The sequence below is a fragment of the Puntigrus tetrazona genome, unplaced genomic scaffold (assembly GCF_018831695.1).
Source record: "Puntigrus tetrazona isolate hp1 unplaced genomic scaffold, ASM1883169v1 S000000769, whole genome shotgun sequence".
NCBI lineage: Eukaryota > Metazoa > Chordata > Actinopteri > Cypriniformes > Cyprinidae > Puntigrus > Puntigrus tetrazona.
Genome location: NW_025048378.1, coordinates 385,521 through 402,500, shown reverse-complemented (window position 1 = coordinate 402,500; position 16,980 = coordinate 385,521). Strand labels below are relative to the sequence as shown.

Here is a 16,980-nt window from a genome sequence, read left to right as displayed (position 1 = left end):
GGCTTCGGTGATGGAGAATTACGACGGCTCCGATGGGACCCTGGAGCTTGTGGTGAGTGTCCACGGATCCTATTGTTGCTATTTCTTTTTTATTTTGGTTTATCAACGACGTGTCTGTTTTGAATAGGTCCGAGGGATGACATGCGCCTCCTGCGTTCACAAAATTGAGTCTAACCTGATGAAGCAGAAGGGCATCCTCTATGCTTCCGTCGCCCTGGCAACCAATAAAGCCCACGTCAAATACGACCCGGAAGTGACCGGCCCGAGAGATGTGATCGGATGGATAGAGGTCCGTTGCAATCTTAAATAGTTCAGTGATTGTTTTTACTCTGTTAATTATTAAGCCGCTCGTCAGTTCAATATGTTCTGGAACAAAGCTATAAATTTTATCGTTTTGTAGCATGCTTTCTTCCCTTTTTTTTCACAGAACTTGGGATTTACTGCCTCTCTGGTGAAGAAAGATCGTCCCGGGAGTCACTTGGATCACAGCCGTGAGATCCAACAGTAAGCGAAGGGTTATTTTTAACTTCTTTTGTTCAAAAGCTGTTAAATAATTGTCTCAAACCTGGAGTTTTCAGCTTCTGAATTAAAACGAATCCTCCTAAGCGACTCATAAGAGCTTTACATGGTGGACAAAGCTCTTTTAAACTTTTGTAGCAGTCAAAAAGACTGATCCTTATCAATTCATAAAACCATAATCGTAGCAAGAATAACAAAAAAAGTATTATGTGTGGCTCCTGATGATACATAACGGTCAGCCTGGACGTCACAACACCTCTATTTACTACTTTATTACCTGTTTTTTTTATATTTTTTTATATTCTGTTGTTAATAATACTATTAACAACAGAATATACGTTCAGATGTGCCAGGGTTGACAAGAAAAGCATGCCAAAAATCTTAAGACACAAAGGATGAATGCAGGGATATCGTTTTCACGGCTTTCACGTTAGTAGAGTTATTTATAGTTTCCCTATATTTGTCCAAATCAGCTTTAAACAAAGAAAACGTTATGTAATATTTCCCTGTATTTTCTTTTGAATAGGCATGCATTCCAAAGAAAGCATCTTTAAAACAAAAGTAAAAGTCGCTCGCGAAAATAAGATTGGATGAGTGTTCTTCAGACGAATCACAAAAACTGCAGTTCACTTCGATATCAGGCTCATATTTCTTAAGAAAGCTCTTAGTAGGCTGACATTCGTGAATCAGATTAAATGATATTTCCTTTATTTTATTGGGAAGCAGATACTTATGAGTCCATACTTTCTCCCGAGGTATATTCTCCACAATATTATTTCAGTATGGAATTACGTAAGGGATTGTTCCACTTTATAACCTGTTCGTCCAGAGCCTCAGGCCAACGAACAAATCTGATTCTTTTGCACGAACCGGTTCTTTGGGTTCCACCGGTTTGCTTACATAATCACGCAAAGATGTGCCATTAAAGCACCCGTAATTATTTAAAAAGTGAAGGTTTTACGTGTCTGACGCACATAAAGTTGATTAACTGGTCTTCTCCTCATCTTTTCACATTTCGAATGGGAACTGAATCAGATGGAACTGAATCAGTTTGTTCTTCGTAGGATCAGATACTCTACTGTTTTGGCTCATTTTGAGTCTGAAAGCGGGGTTTGAATTGGAAACGCGATTTGGTGAACTGATTCATCTGATTCAAAAGAATGATTCGTTCACTTCGGAGCACTTGCTCTAGACTGCATGAATCTCTCTCTCTCTCTCTGCTCGCTTTTTTCCCCGTCATGAGCGTAAATGGTTTTCTTCCGTGTCGCGCGTAGCGCCTGTGACGCCTCGGGGGCCTTTTAGAGTTTGAAGATGCGAGATTCGGGGCGCTGGAAAAAGATGCATGTTTCAAAACGTTTAACTCGAGCACCGCGTTTTGTTTTTTTGCCTGGTGCATTACATGGAGAAGAATCGCGGTAGATCGGAAGACGCTCTCTTAAAACGCAACGTCACTAGACCGCAGCTAATGCTGGCTTCCCGTTTCCTCGCAGGTGGAAGCGCTCGTTTCTCATCAGCTTGTTCTTCTGCGTGCCTGTCATGGGCATGATGGTCTACATGATGATCGTGGACCACCAGATGGACACGTCCCACCACCACAACTTCACAGCCGAGGACCGAGAGAAGTACCACTCCACCATGTTCCTGGAGAAGCAGCTCCTGCCGGGCCTCTCCATCATGAACCTGATCTCCTTTCTCTTCTGTGTCCCCGTGCAGGTCGGCTTTGACTTCCTTGCTTGCTTTATGAAAGATGTCTTTGTGTTTAGTCACCGTACCGGTTTTGTCTGTCTTGAATAGTTTATCGGTGGGCGGTATTTCTACTGTCAAGCCTATAAAGCCGTCAAGCACAGGACGGCCAATATGGATGTGCTGATTGTTCTGGCCACGACGATCGCCTTCACGTACTCCGTGGTGATTCTTCTGGTTGCTATGGTGGAGGCAGCCAAAGTCAACCCCGTCACCTTTTTTGATACCCCGCCCATGCTGTTTGTGTTCATCTCGCTGGGCCGGTGGCTGGAGCAGATAGCCAAGGTGAGCGCAAGCCGTTCATCGGTGATTATTAGCATTTTGTGTTTAACGAGGACAACAGATGCAATCAAAACCAACAAACGAGGGATAACGTGACGTTTTTATATAACAAATACAAAGAAATCTAGTAGATGAGAATAGAAAAACAATAGAGAATGTTGGGTTTTTTTGGAAAAAGAAAAGAAATTGGAAGAATAGAAATACAACTGAGGACGTTAGTGTTAGAGGATCTTTTTTTTTTAGGATCAAGAAAAAGCAGAACGAGTAGATCGAATAGAAACACAGTGTACTCGTTAGATGCTCTGTTTTTTAAATAAAAAGAAGGGGAGTGTTGTAAAGAGTGCAAGTCTTAAAGGATTAAGCGTTATTTCTTTATAAATAAATAAAAATAGAGTGAATAGAAGTAGAATAGAGAGTGCTAGTGTTTCTTTTTTACAAAGAAAGACAAGTCAAGAGAATAGAAAAAGAATGGAGAACAGTGATGTTTCTTTTTTTTTAAAGGAAAAAGAAATTGAAAGAATAGAAATAGAATTGAGAACATTAGTGTCAGAGGATCTTTTTTTTTTTTTTTAAAGAAAAAGCAAATATTACAAAATAAATTAAAAAAGAGCAAGTGTTGTGAAGAGTGCAATTGTTTAAGGATCAAGCGGTTTTTTTTTGTTTATAAACAAACCAAAAAAACTGATAGAATAGAATAGAAATAGAATAGAGAGTGCTTGTGTTAGAGGGTCTGGTTTTTCTTTTTCTTTTACAAAGAAATAAAAGTTTAAAGTGTAGAAAAAGAAATGAGAACACATTAGTGTTTTGTAAAATGTTTGTAAATAAAACGAACATCAAGTAGAATAGAAAAATAATATAGAATACTAGTTTTTAAGTAAAAGTAGTATATATTTTTTTAATTTAAGTAAAAAGAAAGCAAGTGTTGTAAAGAGTGCAAATGTTAAAGCGTCAAGCGTTACTATTTCTTTAAAATAAATAAACAAAAAGAAACCAAAAAGATAGAATAGAAATAGAATAGAGAGTGCTGGAGTTAGAGGGTCTAGTTTTGCCTTTTTTTTTTTTTTTTTTTACAAAGAAATAAAAGTTAAGAATGGAGAACATTTAGTGTAAAAAAACGAAAAACAAGTAGAATAAAAAAAATACTAGTTTTACTTAAAAACTAGTATTCTGTATTATTTTTTAGATAGAAAAGAAATATAGATGGAAGAGATCTGTTTCCTGTCCAGTCATTGTTCTTCGTTATTGTCGATATGTCTTTGTCTCTCATCGCAGAGTAAGACCTCGGAGGCTCTGTCCAAGCTGATGTCCTTACAGGCCACAGAAGCCACGGTCGTGACCCTGAGCGAGGACATGTCTGTGCTGAGGTTGGTGCTGCTCGCGCTGTTCCCTGTGAAACGTGGCACACATGACCCCGCGTGTCTCTGTCTCTCAGCGAGGAGCAGGTGGACGTGGAGCTGGTGCAGAGAGGAGATGTGGTGAAGGTCGTGCCCGGGGGCAAGTTTCCCGTCGATGGCCGCGTGATCGAAGGACACTCGATGGCGGACGAGTCTCTCATTACAGGTTCTCTTTACTAATATGAGAGCGGTCGAGCGAGGCAGGATGAGTCGCATGCTAATCGTGACCCCGGAGCACAAAAGCAGTCATAAGCGGCACAGGCTTTCTAGCAATAACCAACAATGCATTGTGAGGGACAACAGATCATTAGAATAGGAATATGAAGATATTCTGTAAATTTCCCATTGTAAATATATCATTTCTGATTAGTGATATGCATCGCTGAGGACATAATTTGGACAACTTTAAAGGTGATTTTCTCAATATATAGATTTGTTTTTGCACCCTCAATTCCAAGTTTTAAAATAGTTGCATCTCAGACAAATATTGTCCGATCCTAACAAACCAGGCATCAGTTGAAAGCTTATTTATTCAGCTTTTTTTGAAAAAACTGACTGAATTTGTGCCCCAGGGTCACATGTGTGATATTTGCCCGCTGGTTGTTTATCCTAAATATAAAGTAGCCACTTGCATAATCAATATATATATATATATATATATATATATATATATATATATATATATATATATATATATATATATATATCCCTGCATGAGTTTTTATTTAATACTTACATAATTACACAATATGGCGCAAGCAACAGCTGTTTCCCTGAATATTGGTGCATGACTCTGATTAAAACAGTTCAAAAAACAAGGAGTAAATACTGAACGAATGACATTTTAGGCAATATTACATTACGGTTCCAGTCAAAGCCAGAGAAGAACATTTGTGCGTCTCAGAGCAACGTTCCTGAACGAATCTTTTGAGTCAGTGATTCAGTGATTCATTCGTGAACACAGCCGCCTGCTTCATTTCTGTACAGTTTTATGCGTTATGATTGAATGAATCATTTAATTATTGTTTTTTTTTTATATTTATTTTGAAATCATCCAGTGATCAGAATGTGACCAGTCTGTGCTTTTATTACTCGGGCCAGCAAGCCACCACATATCATCCTAGCCACAGCTGTCTCCGAGATTGACTAGAAACGGACTTCCGCGCGATGTTTTTTCCCTTAATTGGCCCAGTTGTGCCGCGGCTGTAATCTAGAGGTGTAATGGTGTGTGTGTGTGTGTGTGTGTGTGTGTGTGTGTGTGTGTGTGTGTGTGTGTGTGGTGCAGGTGAAGCCATGCCGGTCACTAAGAAGCCGGGGAGCAGCGTGATCGCCGGCTCCATCAATCAGAACGGCTCTCTGCTGATCAAAGCCACTCACGTGGGGACGGACACCACCCTCTCTCAGATCGTCAAACTGGTGGAGGAGGCGCAGACTTCAAAGGTGCGTCTGTCGGATCAGCATCTGCTCTCCTGCGTGTCTCTCCAAAAGAACAGCTTCTGTTTTTAAAGATTAGTCCTGATTAATGTGCGTTTATTTGCCACAGTGGTTCTGCCTGTTTTACTTGACCCTGATTCACAAAACCAATCGTAAGTGTAAATAATCTTTCCATTTGTTTGGACAGGACAGCATTTGGCTAAGATACAGCTATGTGTGCATAAAAATCCAAATATTGGGATAAGCATTGCACATTACTAATTAAAAATCAAGTTTCATACATATTTTTATGCATGACTATCTTTACTTAATATTCTAACGTTTTGGGGTTTTTTTTGCATAAAAGGAAACTCTATCATTTAGACCCGTACGGTTGTATTTTTGGCTATTGCTACAAATATTCCTGTGCTACTAAAGACTGCTTTTGTGCTCCAGGGTCACCCTTTGTTATCAGATTCATGCAAAATTAGAGTCATAAAAAATACAGCATAAACCGCGGTCAACCTATTGCATTGTTGAATTACGATTGAAAATTAGCATCCTAATACTCACGGTTCACTAAAAACTAAAGCCATAGAAACGTATTAATGAATGTTTTGTATCATCCACATCATTGTTATTTTATTTAGCACCGATTAAAATGCGGACCGTGTCAAAGCAGCTTCACAGTACTAAAAAAATGGGTTTCAAAACCAGAATTAAAGTCCATAATCATTTTTAAAAGTCTCAGTGACCTTTTCCAATCATGTGATTTAATGAGATGACGACAAAAAGGAAAAAAATGTATGTTCATTATTAAATCTGAAAGTAGATGTTTGATCTGGTGGATCTGCTTGTCTGACCTCACCATTGGTTTTCGCATAACATTTTCCATTTTCCCCGTCTCAGGCTCCCATCCAGCAGTATGCGGATAAGATCAGTGGCTTCTTCGTCCCGTTCATCGTTGGGGTTTCCTTCCTGACTCTCATAGCTTGGATTCTGATTGGATTTGTGAACTTTCCTCTTGTGGAGAAGTACTTCCCTGTGAGTGAAGCCTTCCCTGTAGATGCACGTTGATCTAAACTTAAGCCACAGCGTCTTTTTTTCCTCTAACATCTGCTTACGGTTAAGTCAAGGTTCACTCGGTTAGTCTAGGTTAGCATTGGGAAGGAAAGGGCGGAAAAAAACGGCTTTTCGTGATATTCATGCCAACCCGAGAACATTGCAAAGCAATCAGTCTGTGAAAATGAGTAAAACTTTGAGCTGGTGAAGATGATTTAGACATGCAAAACATCTTTGTGGGTGCTTTTAAAGGCGTACTTCACCCAAAAATGAAAGTTAGCCTGTGATTTACGCTCCCTCGAGTCATGACTTTCTTCTTCCAGACAAACCCAATTGGAGTTAAGTAGTGTTTATTTCATCGATGAAGACGAGCAACACTTGAGCATAAGCTGAAATATATCTGATGGTAAAATGTATGCCGCTTTTTCATCAACAAGACGAGACTAGAATGTTACTCAAGGACTTCCGGACATGCAAAATACATCCTAAAGGCTAAGTTAATAGTTTTTTTTTTGTCTCTTTTGGCAAGTTTCATGTCAGGACTGAGACTAAATCAAAACCGAACACGAGTTAAGGTTGTTGCACATTGAAAATAAACACGAAGTCACCTCCGAAACCTTCGTTTGTCATTTAATAAAACATTTTTTTTTAAACACTTCTTCTGTGAAAAAGCCAAAAACACGAATATTTCTGACCTTTATATTAAAAACGTCAAATAAAGAGCACAAAAATAAACACGGGCTAATTTTAATTTTGGGGTGACCTAACCCTTTAATAATGTAATTGCTCATGTGTTACGTGATTGCATGATTGAGCGAATAAACTAGCGATTTGACGTGCATTAAACCAAACTATTTAAAACAACGGCTCACAGATTAGCCTGTGGCTCTGATGATAATTTTGCCAATTTTTCTTGATGTGCGTTATTTATTCTCACCGATTCGCGCTGTATGGAAGTCGATCAGAAGGCAGTGTTCGCGTTTAGGTGATGCTGACGTTGAATTGGTTTCTGCAGGGTTATGATAAGAGCATCTCCGAGGCCGAGGCCGTCATCCGCTTCGCCTTCCAGGCCTCCATCACCGTCCTGTGCATCGCCTGCCCCTGCTCTCTGGGCCTGGCCACCCCGACCGCGGTGATGGTGGGAACCGGCGTGGGAGCCCAGAACGGGATCCTCATCAAGGGAGGCGAGCCGCTGGAGATGGCTCACAAGGTCAGAGACGGGCTGCCGGCCGTAAAGCTTGCGTGGAGGAAGAGCCTCGTATCAATCCGTCTGTGCTTTCAGATCCAGTCTGTGGTGTTCGATAAAACCGGCACCGTCACGTACGGAGCTCCTGAAGTGGTCCAGGTGAAGATGCTGGCGGAGGGCAATCGCGTGCCTCGGTCGAGGCTGCTGGCGATCGTCGGCACCGCTGAAAATAACAGCGAGCATCCCCTGGGTGCTGCCATCACCAAATACTGCAAGCAGGTCGGTTGCACTTCACAAGTTAAGCTTTAAAGTTTTTCTCCAGCAAAAGATATTTTACCGGCAGCCATCTTCTTTTGTGTTCAACAGGGGAAAAAAAAGATTTGAGGATATGCAAAATATGACCGCTTTCATTTTTGGGTGAACTGTCTCTTTAAAGTTGCATATTAAATAAAAAAATAAAATAAAGTTATTTATATACTGGTGAATATCATTTAATTTGCACAACTGGCATGCAAACTTTACTGAAGAAATATAATACATGAAAATATATAACGCATTTAATTATCTTTTTATAGAAACAATACATTTTACGCCATAACTGAAGTGTAGCTAGGGTTGTTATTATTATTATTATTTTTTACTTTCTGTTTATCGAAGAACATGCATAATTATCAGAAATATTTCGTGTGATTTCTGAACGATCATGTGACACTAAAGACTGGAGTAACGAAGTAAAAAAGCAGGAATAAGTATTTTTTATGCATTCTAATTTTTACAGTATGTTTGCTCGCCTTGCTGAGCGTAAGAAACTTCTTTCAGAAGCATTAAACTTATTGCACGTAAATAGTTTGCCTAAACAAGTGCAGGATGTTTCAGTGATTTGCGTGAGAGTCTGTATTTGGCCTTTAGTCTCACAATGGCTCTTCTGCGTCCAGGAGCTGGGTACGGAGGCTCTCGGCGCCTGCACAGACTTCCAGGCCGTTCCAGGTTGTGGGATCAGGTGTCTGGTCAGTAACACGGAAAACCTGCTGAAGAGAGACGACAGCGACGGCGAGGAGAACCAGCGCAATGCTGTCCTGATCCAGATCGGCGACGCCAGAGCTCACGGCAACGAGCACCCGCTCATCATGGACCCGCAGCCGCTCGGTGAGTGTCACGTGACCGCTTCTGCAGCGTCCCATTGGCTGCGGACTCCAGGTGAAGTGCAAAGCTGGACGTTCTGAGAGTAAAGGTCACCAAACGCGAATTGAACCGTGTACGTCTAATTTGTGACGCAAAATCGCATGATGCTTTGCAAGTGACATGCAGTTAAGCGAAAGCTAGTGTTCGGTCTTGCAAATGTCAATATAACATGATTAAGTAATATTTTTCTTTATTAACCCTTTAGTTGAAGCTAAACATGTTTAACAAATCCCCCGTTAAATATTCGCAGAAAAAAGACGCATGAACTACAGTTACGTCTTGAACAAATACATACTATATGTAGAAAAATTACACATTTGTGCTTTATTTTTGTTATTGCTAAATAATGCTGAACTTTCTTCTCCATGTCATATTCTTCATGCGCCCTCTACTGCACAGACATGATTTTACATTCTCCTCGGCCTGAGGCGTATTCATTTCAGTTTCGTTGGGAAAGGACTAAAAATAACTTTTTAATAATAAGACCCATATTTAGGAAGTAACTCAAAAGTTATAGAATGCATTACTTTCCATAAAAGTAATATGATTCGTTTTAATGCATTACTTTTACAGCTATCTTTCCCCGACACCGGTTATCGTTGGTTTGTTGCCAAAGTGTCTAATTATAATGTTTGGTATCATTTCTGTAAAAAACGGCGGCACCATCGTGATTTATGAAAAGATGAAGTCCTGGCAAAACATTCAGTTGAATCGATAAAATCTGAAAAATGGCCCGGCGTGAACACCGCTCGCGTTTGTGGTTTTCAGCCGTAGTCCAGACGGCCTCGTTCACGGTGCTGATAGGAAACAGAGAGTGGATGAGGAGGAACGCTCTTCAGGTGCCGGCGGATGTGGATGAAGCCATGACGGAGCACGAGAAGAGAGGACGCACTGCGGTGCTGGTGGCTGTGGACGGTGAGCGAGACACGCTTTGATCACTAGGAGCTTTTCATACTAAACACCAGGCAAGAGGTTGACTGTAAAAGTATTGTTAAAAAAAAAAGTCAGATTTTTATATATATACATTTATTTATTTATTTAATAATTTATTTATTATTATTTATTGTTTTTATTTTATATTTATTAATTTTATTTTTTTATTAATTTTTATTAATTTTATTTAATTTTTTTTTTTTTTTTTAGTCATTCCTTATAACCATTAGTCAGCTAATTGCATATTTAGGTCTGTATTAAACCATAATGCGCAAATAGCCTATTCTGTGCTCAAGCATACACACAAAGCATGTTGCAAATAACATGAAAGCTTTTTAAGCTTTTGAAACATCAAATGAAATGTTAACCAGCGGAAAATTATGGTTTGCCAATTAAAAGGAGTGATCATAATTTAAAAATACAGTTTAGCTGGCCTAGTGGCGGTGTTCCCGTGTATTAAATCGATTTTTATGATCTTTCCAACTTGAATGTGCTGTGGTTTTAGGGTCACAATGAGATGCAGTTTTTAGAGTAGTAGTATGTGAACACGTCAAAGTTTTAATCAAATACGACCCTGTACCGCAAAAACATCATTATCTGAACGCTAAATAAATTAAGCTTTCCATTGATGAATGGTTTGTCAGGATAGAACAATATTTGACTGAGATAGAGCCGTCTGAAAATCTGGAGTCTCAAGGTGTAAAAAAATTGATTAAAAAAATGCAAAATGCATTTAAAGTTGTCCAAATGAAGATCTTGGGAATGCATATTACAAATCAACTATGCATTTTTCATGTTTATGCTAGCAAATTTACAAAAACATTTTTGTGGCACATTACCTTTTCCTACTTATCCTACTGATTTTTGACATTAAAATAAATGGTAACACATTATTTTAAGGTGTCCTTGTTACACGTTACATATGTACTTACAATGATAATCCAAAACAATTATGCACAGTAACATGCAATTAATCCTAAACCAAACCCTAATCCCAAACTCGACCATATAGTAAGTAGACGTAGTTAAATCATATTACTCAGTACTTAAAGATATAATTGCACTTTAACAAGAGCGCCTTAAAGTTGAAGCGTCACCGAAAGTTCAATAACTTTGACCCATGTGTTGTTGGCTATTGCTACAAATACACCCATGCTGCTTATCACTGCTTTTGTGCTCCGGGGGCCACGAATGGAGGTTAATTGATAAAACAGGATTGATAAATGGTTAACTTTGAGCACGTGTGCCGTCTCCTTCTCAGGTGAGCTCTGTGCGATGGTGGCTATAGCAGACACGGTGAAGCCTGAGGCCGAGCTGGCCGTCCACACGCTCACAGCGATGGGTCTGGAGGTCGTGCTGATGACCGGAGACAACAGCAAAACGGCTCGGGCCATCGCTGCGCAGGTACAGCACGCCTTAGCATCCCCTTCAGCAGGCATGGCCGATGTTTTATCGTAAATTAGTCTTCCTGCGAAAATAACAATGAAGTGTGGTTGCTGACGTATTTCGCAGAAGACTAAATATGTCTGTGCTTTCATGCAACCTGTGTTGATAAAAGCGCTGTATGAATAAAAGTGGTTGATTTCATTGATTGACTGATTGAAGACGGACGTGAAATTGAGAAGGAGCTCGAGCTCTTTTTACGCTTCGGTTTTGTCAGGGCTGTACAGTGCCACAAAATAATCAGTCCGAGCCTCGAGTGGCTGTACTACAGCGGCAGATTACAAATAAAAATAGGATTTATTGATACGCTTTTTATCTTTTATCGACACAGTCAAATGTTCGAAATATCTTCTCTTTTGTGACCGGGCGTGGTTTAATATTACCAAGTCCGATTAGCATTGCATTATCAATGATCAATAACCAAAATAGCACACAGATAAACCTTATGTTTTGTGCAATCGTATGTTTATTGCCTTAAAGTTAAAATGTCTAAATCTTTATTGTGCATTTTAATCAGCGGTAACTGGATACTTTTGTCCGTATTAGCGTCCCAGTGCTATTTCTTCTGCAATGCACATGTGGATATTTTTGTTTGAGCGCCCTTTGTATTCCAGTATGAATTACGCAGTCATTACATTACATGTGTAGGCTACTCAGTAGTGCTCACAACACCCTATTTTGTGTAAAAATAGTATGGTAATGGTACTAAATAGTAATAGTACAAATAGTATGCACCGCACCGAAAACGAACGCTGATTTCTGGGCCGTGCCAAACTCACCAAATCTTTGTAGTATCGTGAGCGTGTGTGTTCTTACATTCTGATTTAAAAACACAACTTGAGTACATGAGAGCATCTCGTGGCGGCCGAAGATAACTAGCAAAGCTGCACATGCATCAATTAAAATGCCTAAAGCTCAACTTCGCTTGTATTCGCATTTTTAAAGCTGTTGTCCGACAAAAGAGATCATTATAACCTTCTTACTTTATAATACCGGTCAAATGCGTCCTTTTGTGTAGCTTTTTGCAACAAAGGCTACTGTAAAAAACACTTTAGACTCTTGAATAACAGTGATAAACGATGCATTGTTGCAGTCGAGTGTTTATCGTTTATTTATCATTCATTATTATCATGAGGTCGATACAAATCAACCACAACGACGCCACACCATCACTAGCTTAATGAACAATTAAACGTATATCCGCTTGAAAACAACTACCATATATGGTAGTTGGAAGTGTAATAACTTATCGACTCTTACGAAGGTTACTCGTTTGCATTGCACGGAGGGGGCGGGGCTTATGGCCACCAAGGGGGCGGCGAAAGAGCCAGCCGCTTCACTTTCCAGGACGTGCGACGCACACACGGTTACAGCGACTTTAGCTACTTTCTGGATATACGGCTTTTCTGTGCGAGGGCGCCCTCTGGTGGCACGGATGAAACCGACGTCGTTTATTCATAGTGCTAACGGCCAATCTGTCTTTTTTGGGGCGAAATTTATTTATTCATATACAAGTATCGATTTAGGTACTTGAGCTGTGAAAAAAAATAAAATACCCAGCCCTGTTTTTAATATAAGTGTACTCTTGGAGCGGTGTTTTTACCACAGGTTTTTTCCAGGTGGGCATCAGGAAGGTGTTTGCCGAAGTCTTGCCGTCTCACAAGGTCGCTAAAGTGGAGCAGCTCCAGCAAGCGGGGAAACGCGTGGCAATGGTGGGCGACGGGGTGAACGACTCGCCGGCGCTGGCCATGGCGGACGTGGGCATCGCTATAGGCACGGGCACGGACGTAGCCATCGAGGCGGCGGACGTGGTGCTCATCAGGGTATGGAGACCGGAAACCTCCACGTTGACGCTTAAATTAATGTCGTCACAGTCTTAACCTGCTGCTCTGAAGGCTTGCGTTTTGATGTTCTGGTATAAACATCTGCCACTTTGTATTGGTTTTTTTATCACAAGTTGGTTTGTCCTAAACAGAATGATCTTCTTGACGTGGTTGGGAGCATCGATCTCTCTAAGAAGACGGTGAAAAGAATCAGAATCAACTTTATATTTGCACTCATCTACAACCTTGTGGGGATTCCCATTGCTGCGGGTAGGAGCAACTAAACCATTAAATTTATATCAATATTATTGGCACTTTCCACAAACGGGGTACGGAATAAAGGCTGAAACGCTCCAAAAATGGTGAGAGCTTTCTAAAAACCTTCAGAAAATATTGGTCGCGAACTAAATAATAAATGAGTTACTATATCGTCTATTCATCCAATTAGTCAAGCATTTGAGGTCAATTCTGTCTCTTCTGCTCACAAAGGCTGCAAAAATACCGTCAAATGTCTAAAATAATGTTTTCTATGTGTATATATTGTAAAATGCGATTCGTTCCAGTGATCGGTGCTGCATTTTCAGCATTAGTCTTCAGTTTCGTGCGATCCTTTAGAAATCATTGAGAAATCAACGTTTTAGAGATTGCCAAAACGTTTCGCTTTTGACGAATGGAAAGTACAAAGGAATTGTTACATCATAAAACTATTTCAGTACCAAATGAGAAATAACATGCATTTTGTATAATCTCTCTTATGCTGTTAAAATCATTACATTTTCACAGATTCGATTTCCCTCCAATGTTTTGCGTTGCGTTTCCCAATAGAATAAAATGGGACACGTCAATATTGTACAAGTTGTTGTAGTTTGTAGGTCAGAGTGATCTCTCAGCGCACAGGGTTCATGTCTCTAATGCTTCAAGTAGTGTATTGTTGTGTGCAGGTGTGTTTATGCCGGTGGGTTTAGTGCTTCAGCCCTGGATGGGCTCTGCTGCGATGGCGGCCTCCTCCGTGTCTGTAGTTCTGTCCTCCCTCCTGCTCAAATGGTAAACCTCTCTGATCTTTAACAAACACTCTTGCATGCTTGATCGTTTTATCACTTCGTTTAAGCGCTCCCTTAAGATGATTGACTTGACCTCCGGTGAAAATGACGATACGGACTGAAGAAGTGTTCGAAAGATTGCTCGTCACACACAGATGCTGTCATGCACGCCTGCAAAGAGGAACGGAGTCTAATTTAAAGTACAAATTTGCATTGAAGTGCGGCGATGATGAGGAAGCGTCAGTGCTTTCGTTACTCTATCCACGAGGTTCTCCTGCGTTTTTATTAACAGTGTTAGAGAAATACAGAAGCTGAACCGGGACCAAGATGTTTGTTTGGTTAAAACCACAACCAAGCCGTTCTAGCAGCTATAACTTTTTTGTAAATTGTTTATAAAATTTACCAAACTATGTTTGATTTATATGTTAGTTTCGACTTTATGCATTTTAATTTATTTATTTTTTTATAGATGGTCTTTTTTACATTTTTCTCATTGTGCTTCTTTGGCCTCGGGAGACAAGCCAAAAGTTCTCTTAAAGGAGTCCTGTGATGACGCTAATAACAACAACTTTACGTTTTTGGTGTAATGCAGTGTGGTCATGCAGGAACACACTGCTTTTTTTGAAAATAGACTCGTTTTGTTTTTTTTTGTTTTTTTATCCGTTCAGCCGATATCCGTGTCCGGCGATAGCGCTTTTAGCGGTAGCTTAGCATAGATAATCGAATCTGATTAGACCGTTAGCGTCTCGCTCAAACGTTTACCAAAGAGTTTAAATATTTTTTCCTATTTAAAGCTTGACTCTTCTGTTGTTCTAGCGTGTGCTAAGACCAAGGGATTTTCTAGGCCGATATAGTTAGGAACTATACTCTTATCAAACATGTAATAATTAAGGACGTTTACTGAAATTGCTGGGGACTATTTTCAAGCGCTGCGTAATATAATATGTATATCTCTTTGGGTTTGAGACTTTAATTTCTGCGATATAAGTCACCCAGTCACAAATCGTCCGGGTAACCAAGGCGTCTCATTCGAAGGGGGTCGATTTATTAATTTCAACCATTTTATTTAATCTTGTTTTGTTTAAAATATCTAACTCAGTGCTAAATAAGAAACAACGTGCATTTTGCACGATCTCTCTTACGTCGTTCAAATCGTTTACACGGATTCCGCAAAGGGGTGCACAAACTTTCGCCCCGTAGATTTTTGCGCCAAAAAACCGTCTTAAAACACCGTTTTTGGTTTCCCGTCTCCGCAGCTACAGCAAACCCAGCGCCGAGAAGCTGGAGAGACGCCTGGGCGAGGTCAGGAGACACGGCAGCCTGTCGGACGTCAGCGTTCACATCGGCATGGGAGACCTGCGGCGGCCCTCGCCCAAACTCAGCCTGCTGGACCGCTTCATCAACTACAGCCGGGCCTCCATCAACTCGCTGCGCTCCGACAAGCACTCGATGAACAGCATGGCCCTCAGCGAGCCCGACAAGCACTCTCTGCTGGTGGGGGACGCTCACTGCGACGAGGAGGTGGTCTGAGCTTCATCGCGTATCACTACAGGCTTACAGAGGCTCCGTTTACATTGCGAGCGTTCTCGCCGGCCAATTTAAAGGGGCAGCGCACCCTAAAATGACGATTCCGTCACACTCAAGTTCAGCCACAAAGAAAGAAGCTGTTTTGAGTACCGTTATGCTGTGAAACCAGAAATGGGTTGGTTATCTGGGCTTGAAGGCGAATAAACGGCAGGGGTGTTATTTTCGGGTGCACTGTCTCTTTAAGAATGACAATCCAGGTAAGGAAAATCGCCTAGAAAAAAAAATATATATATATATATTTTTTGTGAAAACAGCAATTTAAAAGTGATTTTACTGTGTTTTACGATCACGATTAAGTGAATATTTATTACACCTTTTATTTATAGTATATTATACGTATACTTTTGTCGTGGGACATGAAGGAATGTGAACAAATGAACTCTACGTTTTCATATTTCATAAAGTGCTGAATGCAGTACATTCCAAAGAAGGCTTTTAAGCGTCTTTTAAGCGTCTCCGTATTCATTTTATTGTTCACGTGAGCTGCCTTTTGCCGTTTTTAAATGTGCATTAGCTCGTTAACTCTAAGCTTTTAAGAGCGATTTAGTTTTTTGGGGTTTTTAATTTTTGTGTGTGTGTGTGCGTGTGTGTGCACACATTTATATTCAGCCGTTTGTGCATTAATGCCCTTAAGAGATGCATAAATATTCAGCGTGTCACAGCATGACCTGAATCAGGTTACTGACTAATACATTCTAAGCTTTTACTTTAAAAATGACTATCCAAAATGTGTATTAAAAAAGAAAAATTGTTACTGTATTATTTAAGGTCAGTTGAGCGACGCTGTCTTCGAACGAAACGAGTGCACTCGCTAGTAAGTAATGACTAGTTGCTTGCTTTTGCCAAATGTGTTGAAAGCGGAGTGACGGCGTAAAACCTCCTGAACTTGTGATTTAATCACTTGATTGTTTGGCTAAATGTGGTCCGGGACGATTCTTGTTGTAGTTTTGCATCTTATTCTTTCAATAAACAGACAGTTTTCAGTAAGACGTTCATGCGTTCATGGAGTTCACGGATCGTTTCTTTTACGTAATAAAATATTCTTGTGGTGAGACTAAAAAGGGTGAGTCAATGCAAACTGTAATGTGATTATGAACGTGATTTATAAACATTAATCATGTAATCCAGGTTACATGCAACAGTGCTGTGTTTTTAAGTTCATATTTCGTTCGGCAGTAATTATAAATAATGCAACTCTTTATTTTTAGGCACCTATTAGTTGTTTATTAGCATGCACAAAAATATTAGCCATTTTAAGCCTAATATTAGCCTAATTAAGCGCATATTAAAGCCTTATTGCAGATCCCTAATCCTACTTAAACTTAATCGAGCAAATTAACCACTTAGTTAACAGTTAAGTGTTGCTTATTCTT

General features: G+C 40.0%; 1 protein-coding gene across 1 annotated transcript in view; it reads left to right on the top strand.

Annotated features, from left to right (window-relative positions):
• atp7a (ATPase copper transporting alpha) overlaps positions 1–16,594 on the top strand; it is a 25,471-nt gene extending 8,877 nt beyond the window's left edge. Inside the window, exons 6-23 of the mRNA XM_043233194.1 lie at positions 1–52; positions 128–289; positions 428–504; positions 2,010–2,232; positions 2,314–2,547; positions 3,817–3,908; positions 3,977–4,104; positions 5,224–5,378; positions 6,261–6,395; positions 7,429–7,623; positions 7,696–7,878; positions 8,535–8,745; positions 9,550–9,696; positions 10,976–11,118; positions 12,777–12,980; positions 13,133–13,250; positions 13,922–14,024; positions 15,277–16,594. The exon at positions 1–52 is cut by the window's left edge and continues 112 nt beyond it. Of these exons, the coding sequence (XP_043089129.1) occupies positions 1–52; positions 128–289; positions 428–504; positions 2,010–2,232; positions 2,314–2,547; positions 3,817–3,908; positions 3,977–4,104; positions 5,224–5,378; positions 6,261–6,395; positions 7,429–7,623; positions 7,696–7,878; positions 8,535–8,745; positions 9,550–9,696; positions 10,976–11,118; positions 12,777–12,980; positions 13,133–13,250; positions 13,922–14,024; positions 15,277–15,550 (2,836 nt within the window). The 3' untranslated portion in view covers positions 15,551–16,594. The remainder of the gene's footprint in view (positions 53–127; positions 290–427; positions 505–2,009; positions 2,233–2,313; positions 2,548–3,816; positions 3,909–3,976; positions 4,105–5,223; positions 5,379–6,260; positions 6,396–7,428; positions 7,624–7,695; positions 7,879–8,534; positions 8,746–9,549; positions 9,697–10,975; positions 11,119–12,776; positions 12,981–13,132; positions 13,251–13,921; positions 14,025–15,276) is intronic.
• Positions 16,595–16,980: the final 386 nt, after the last annotated feature.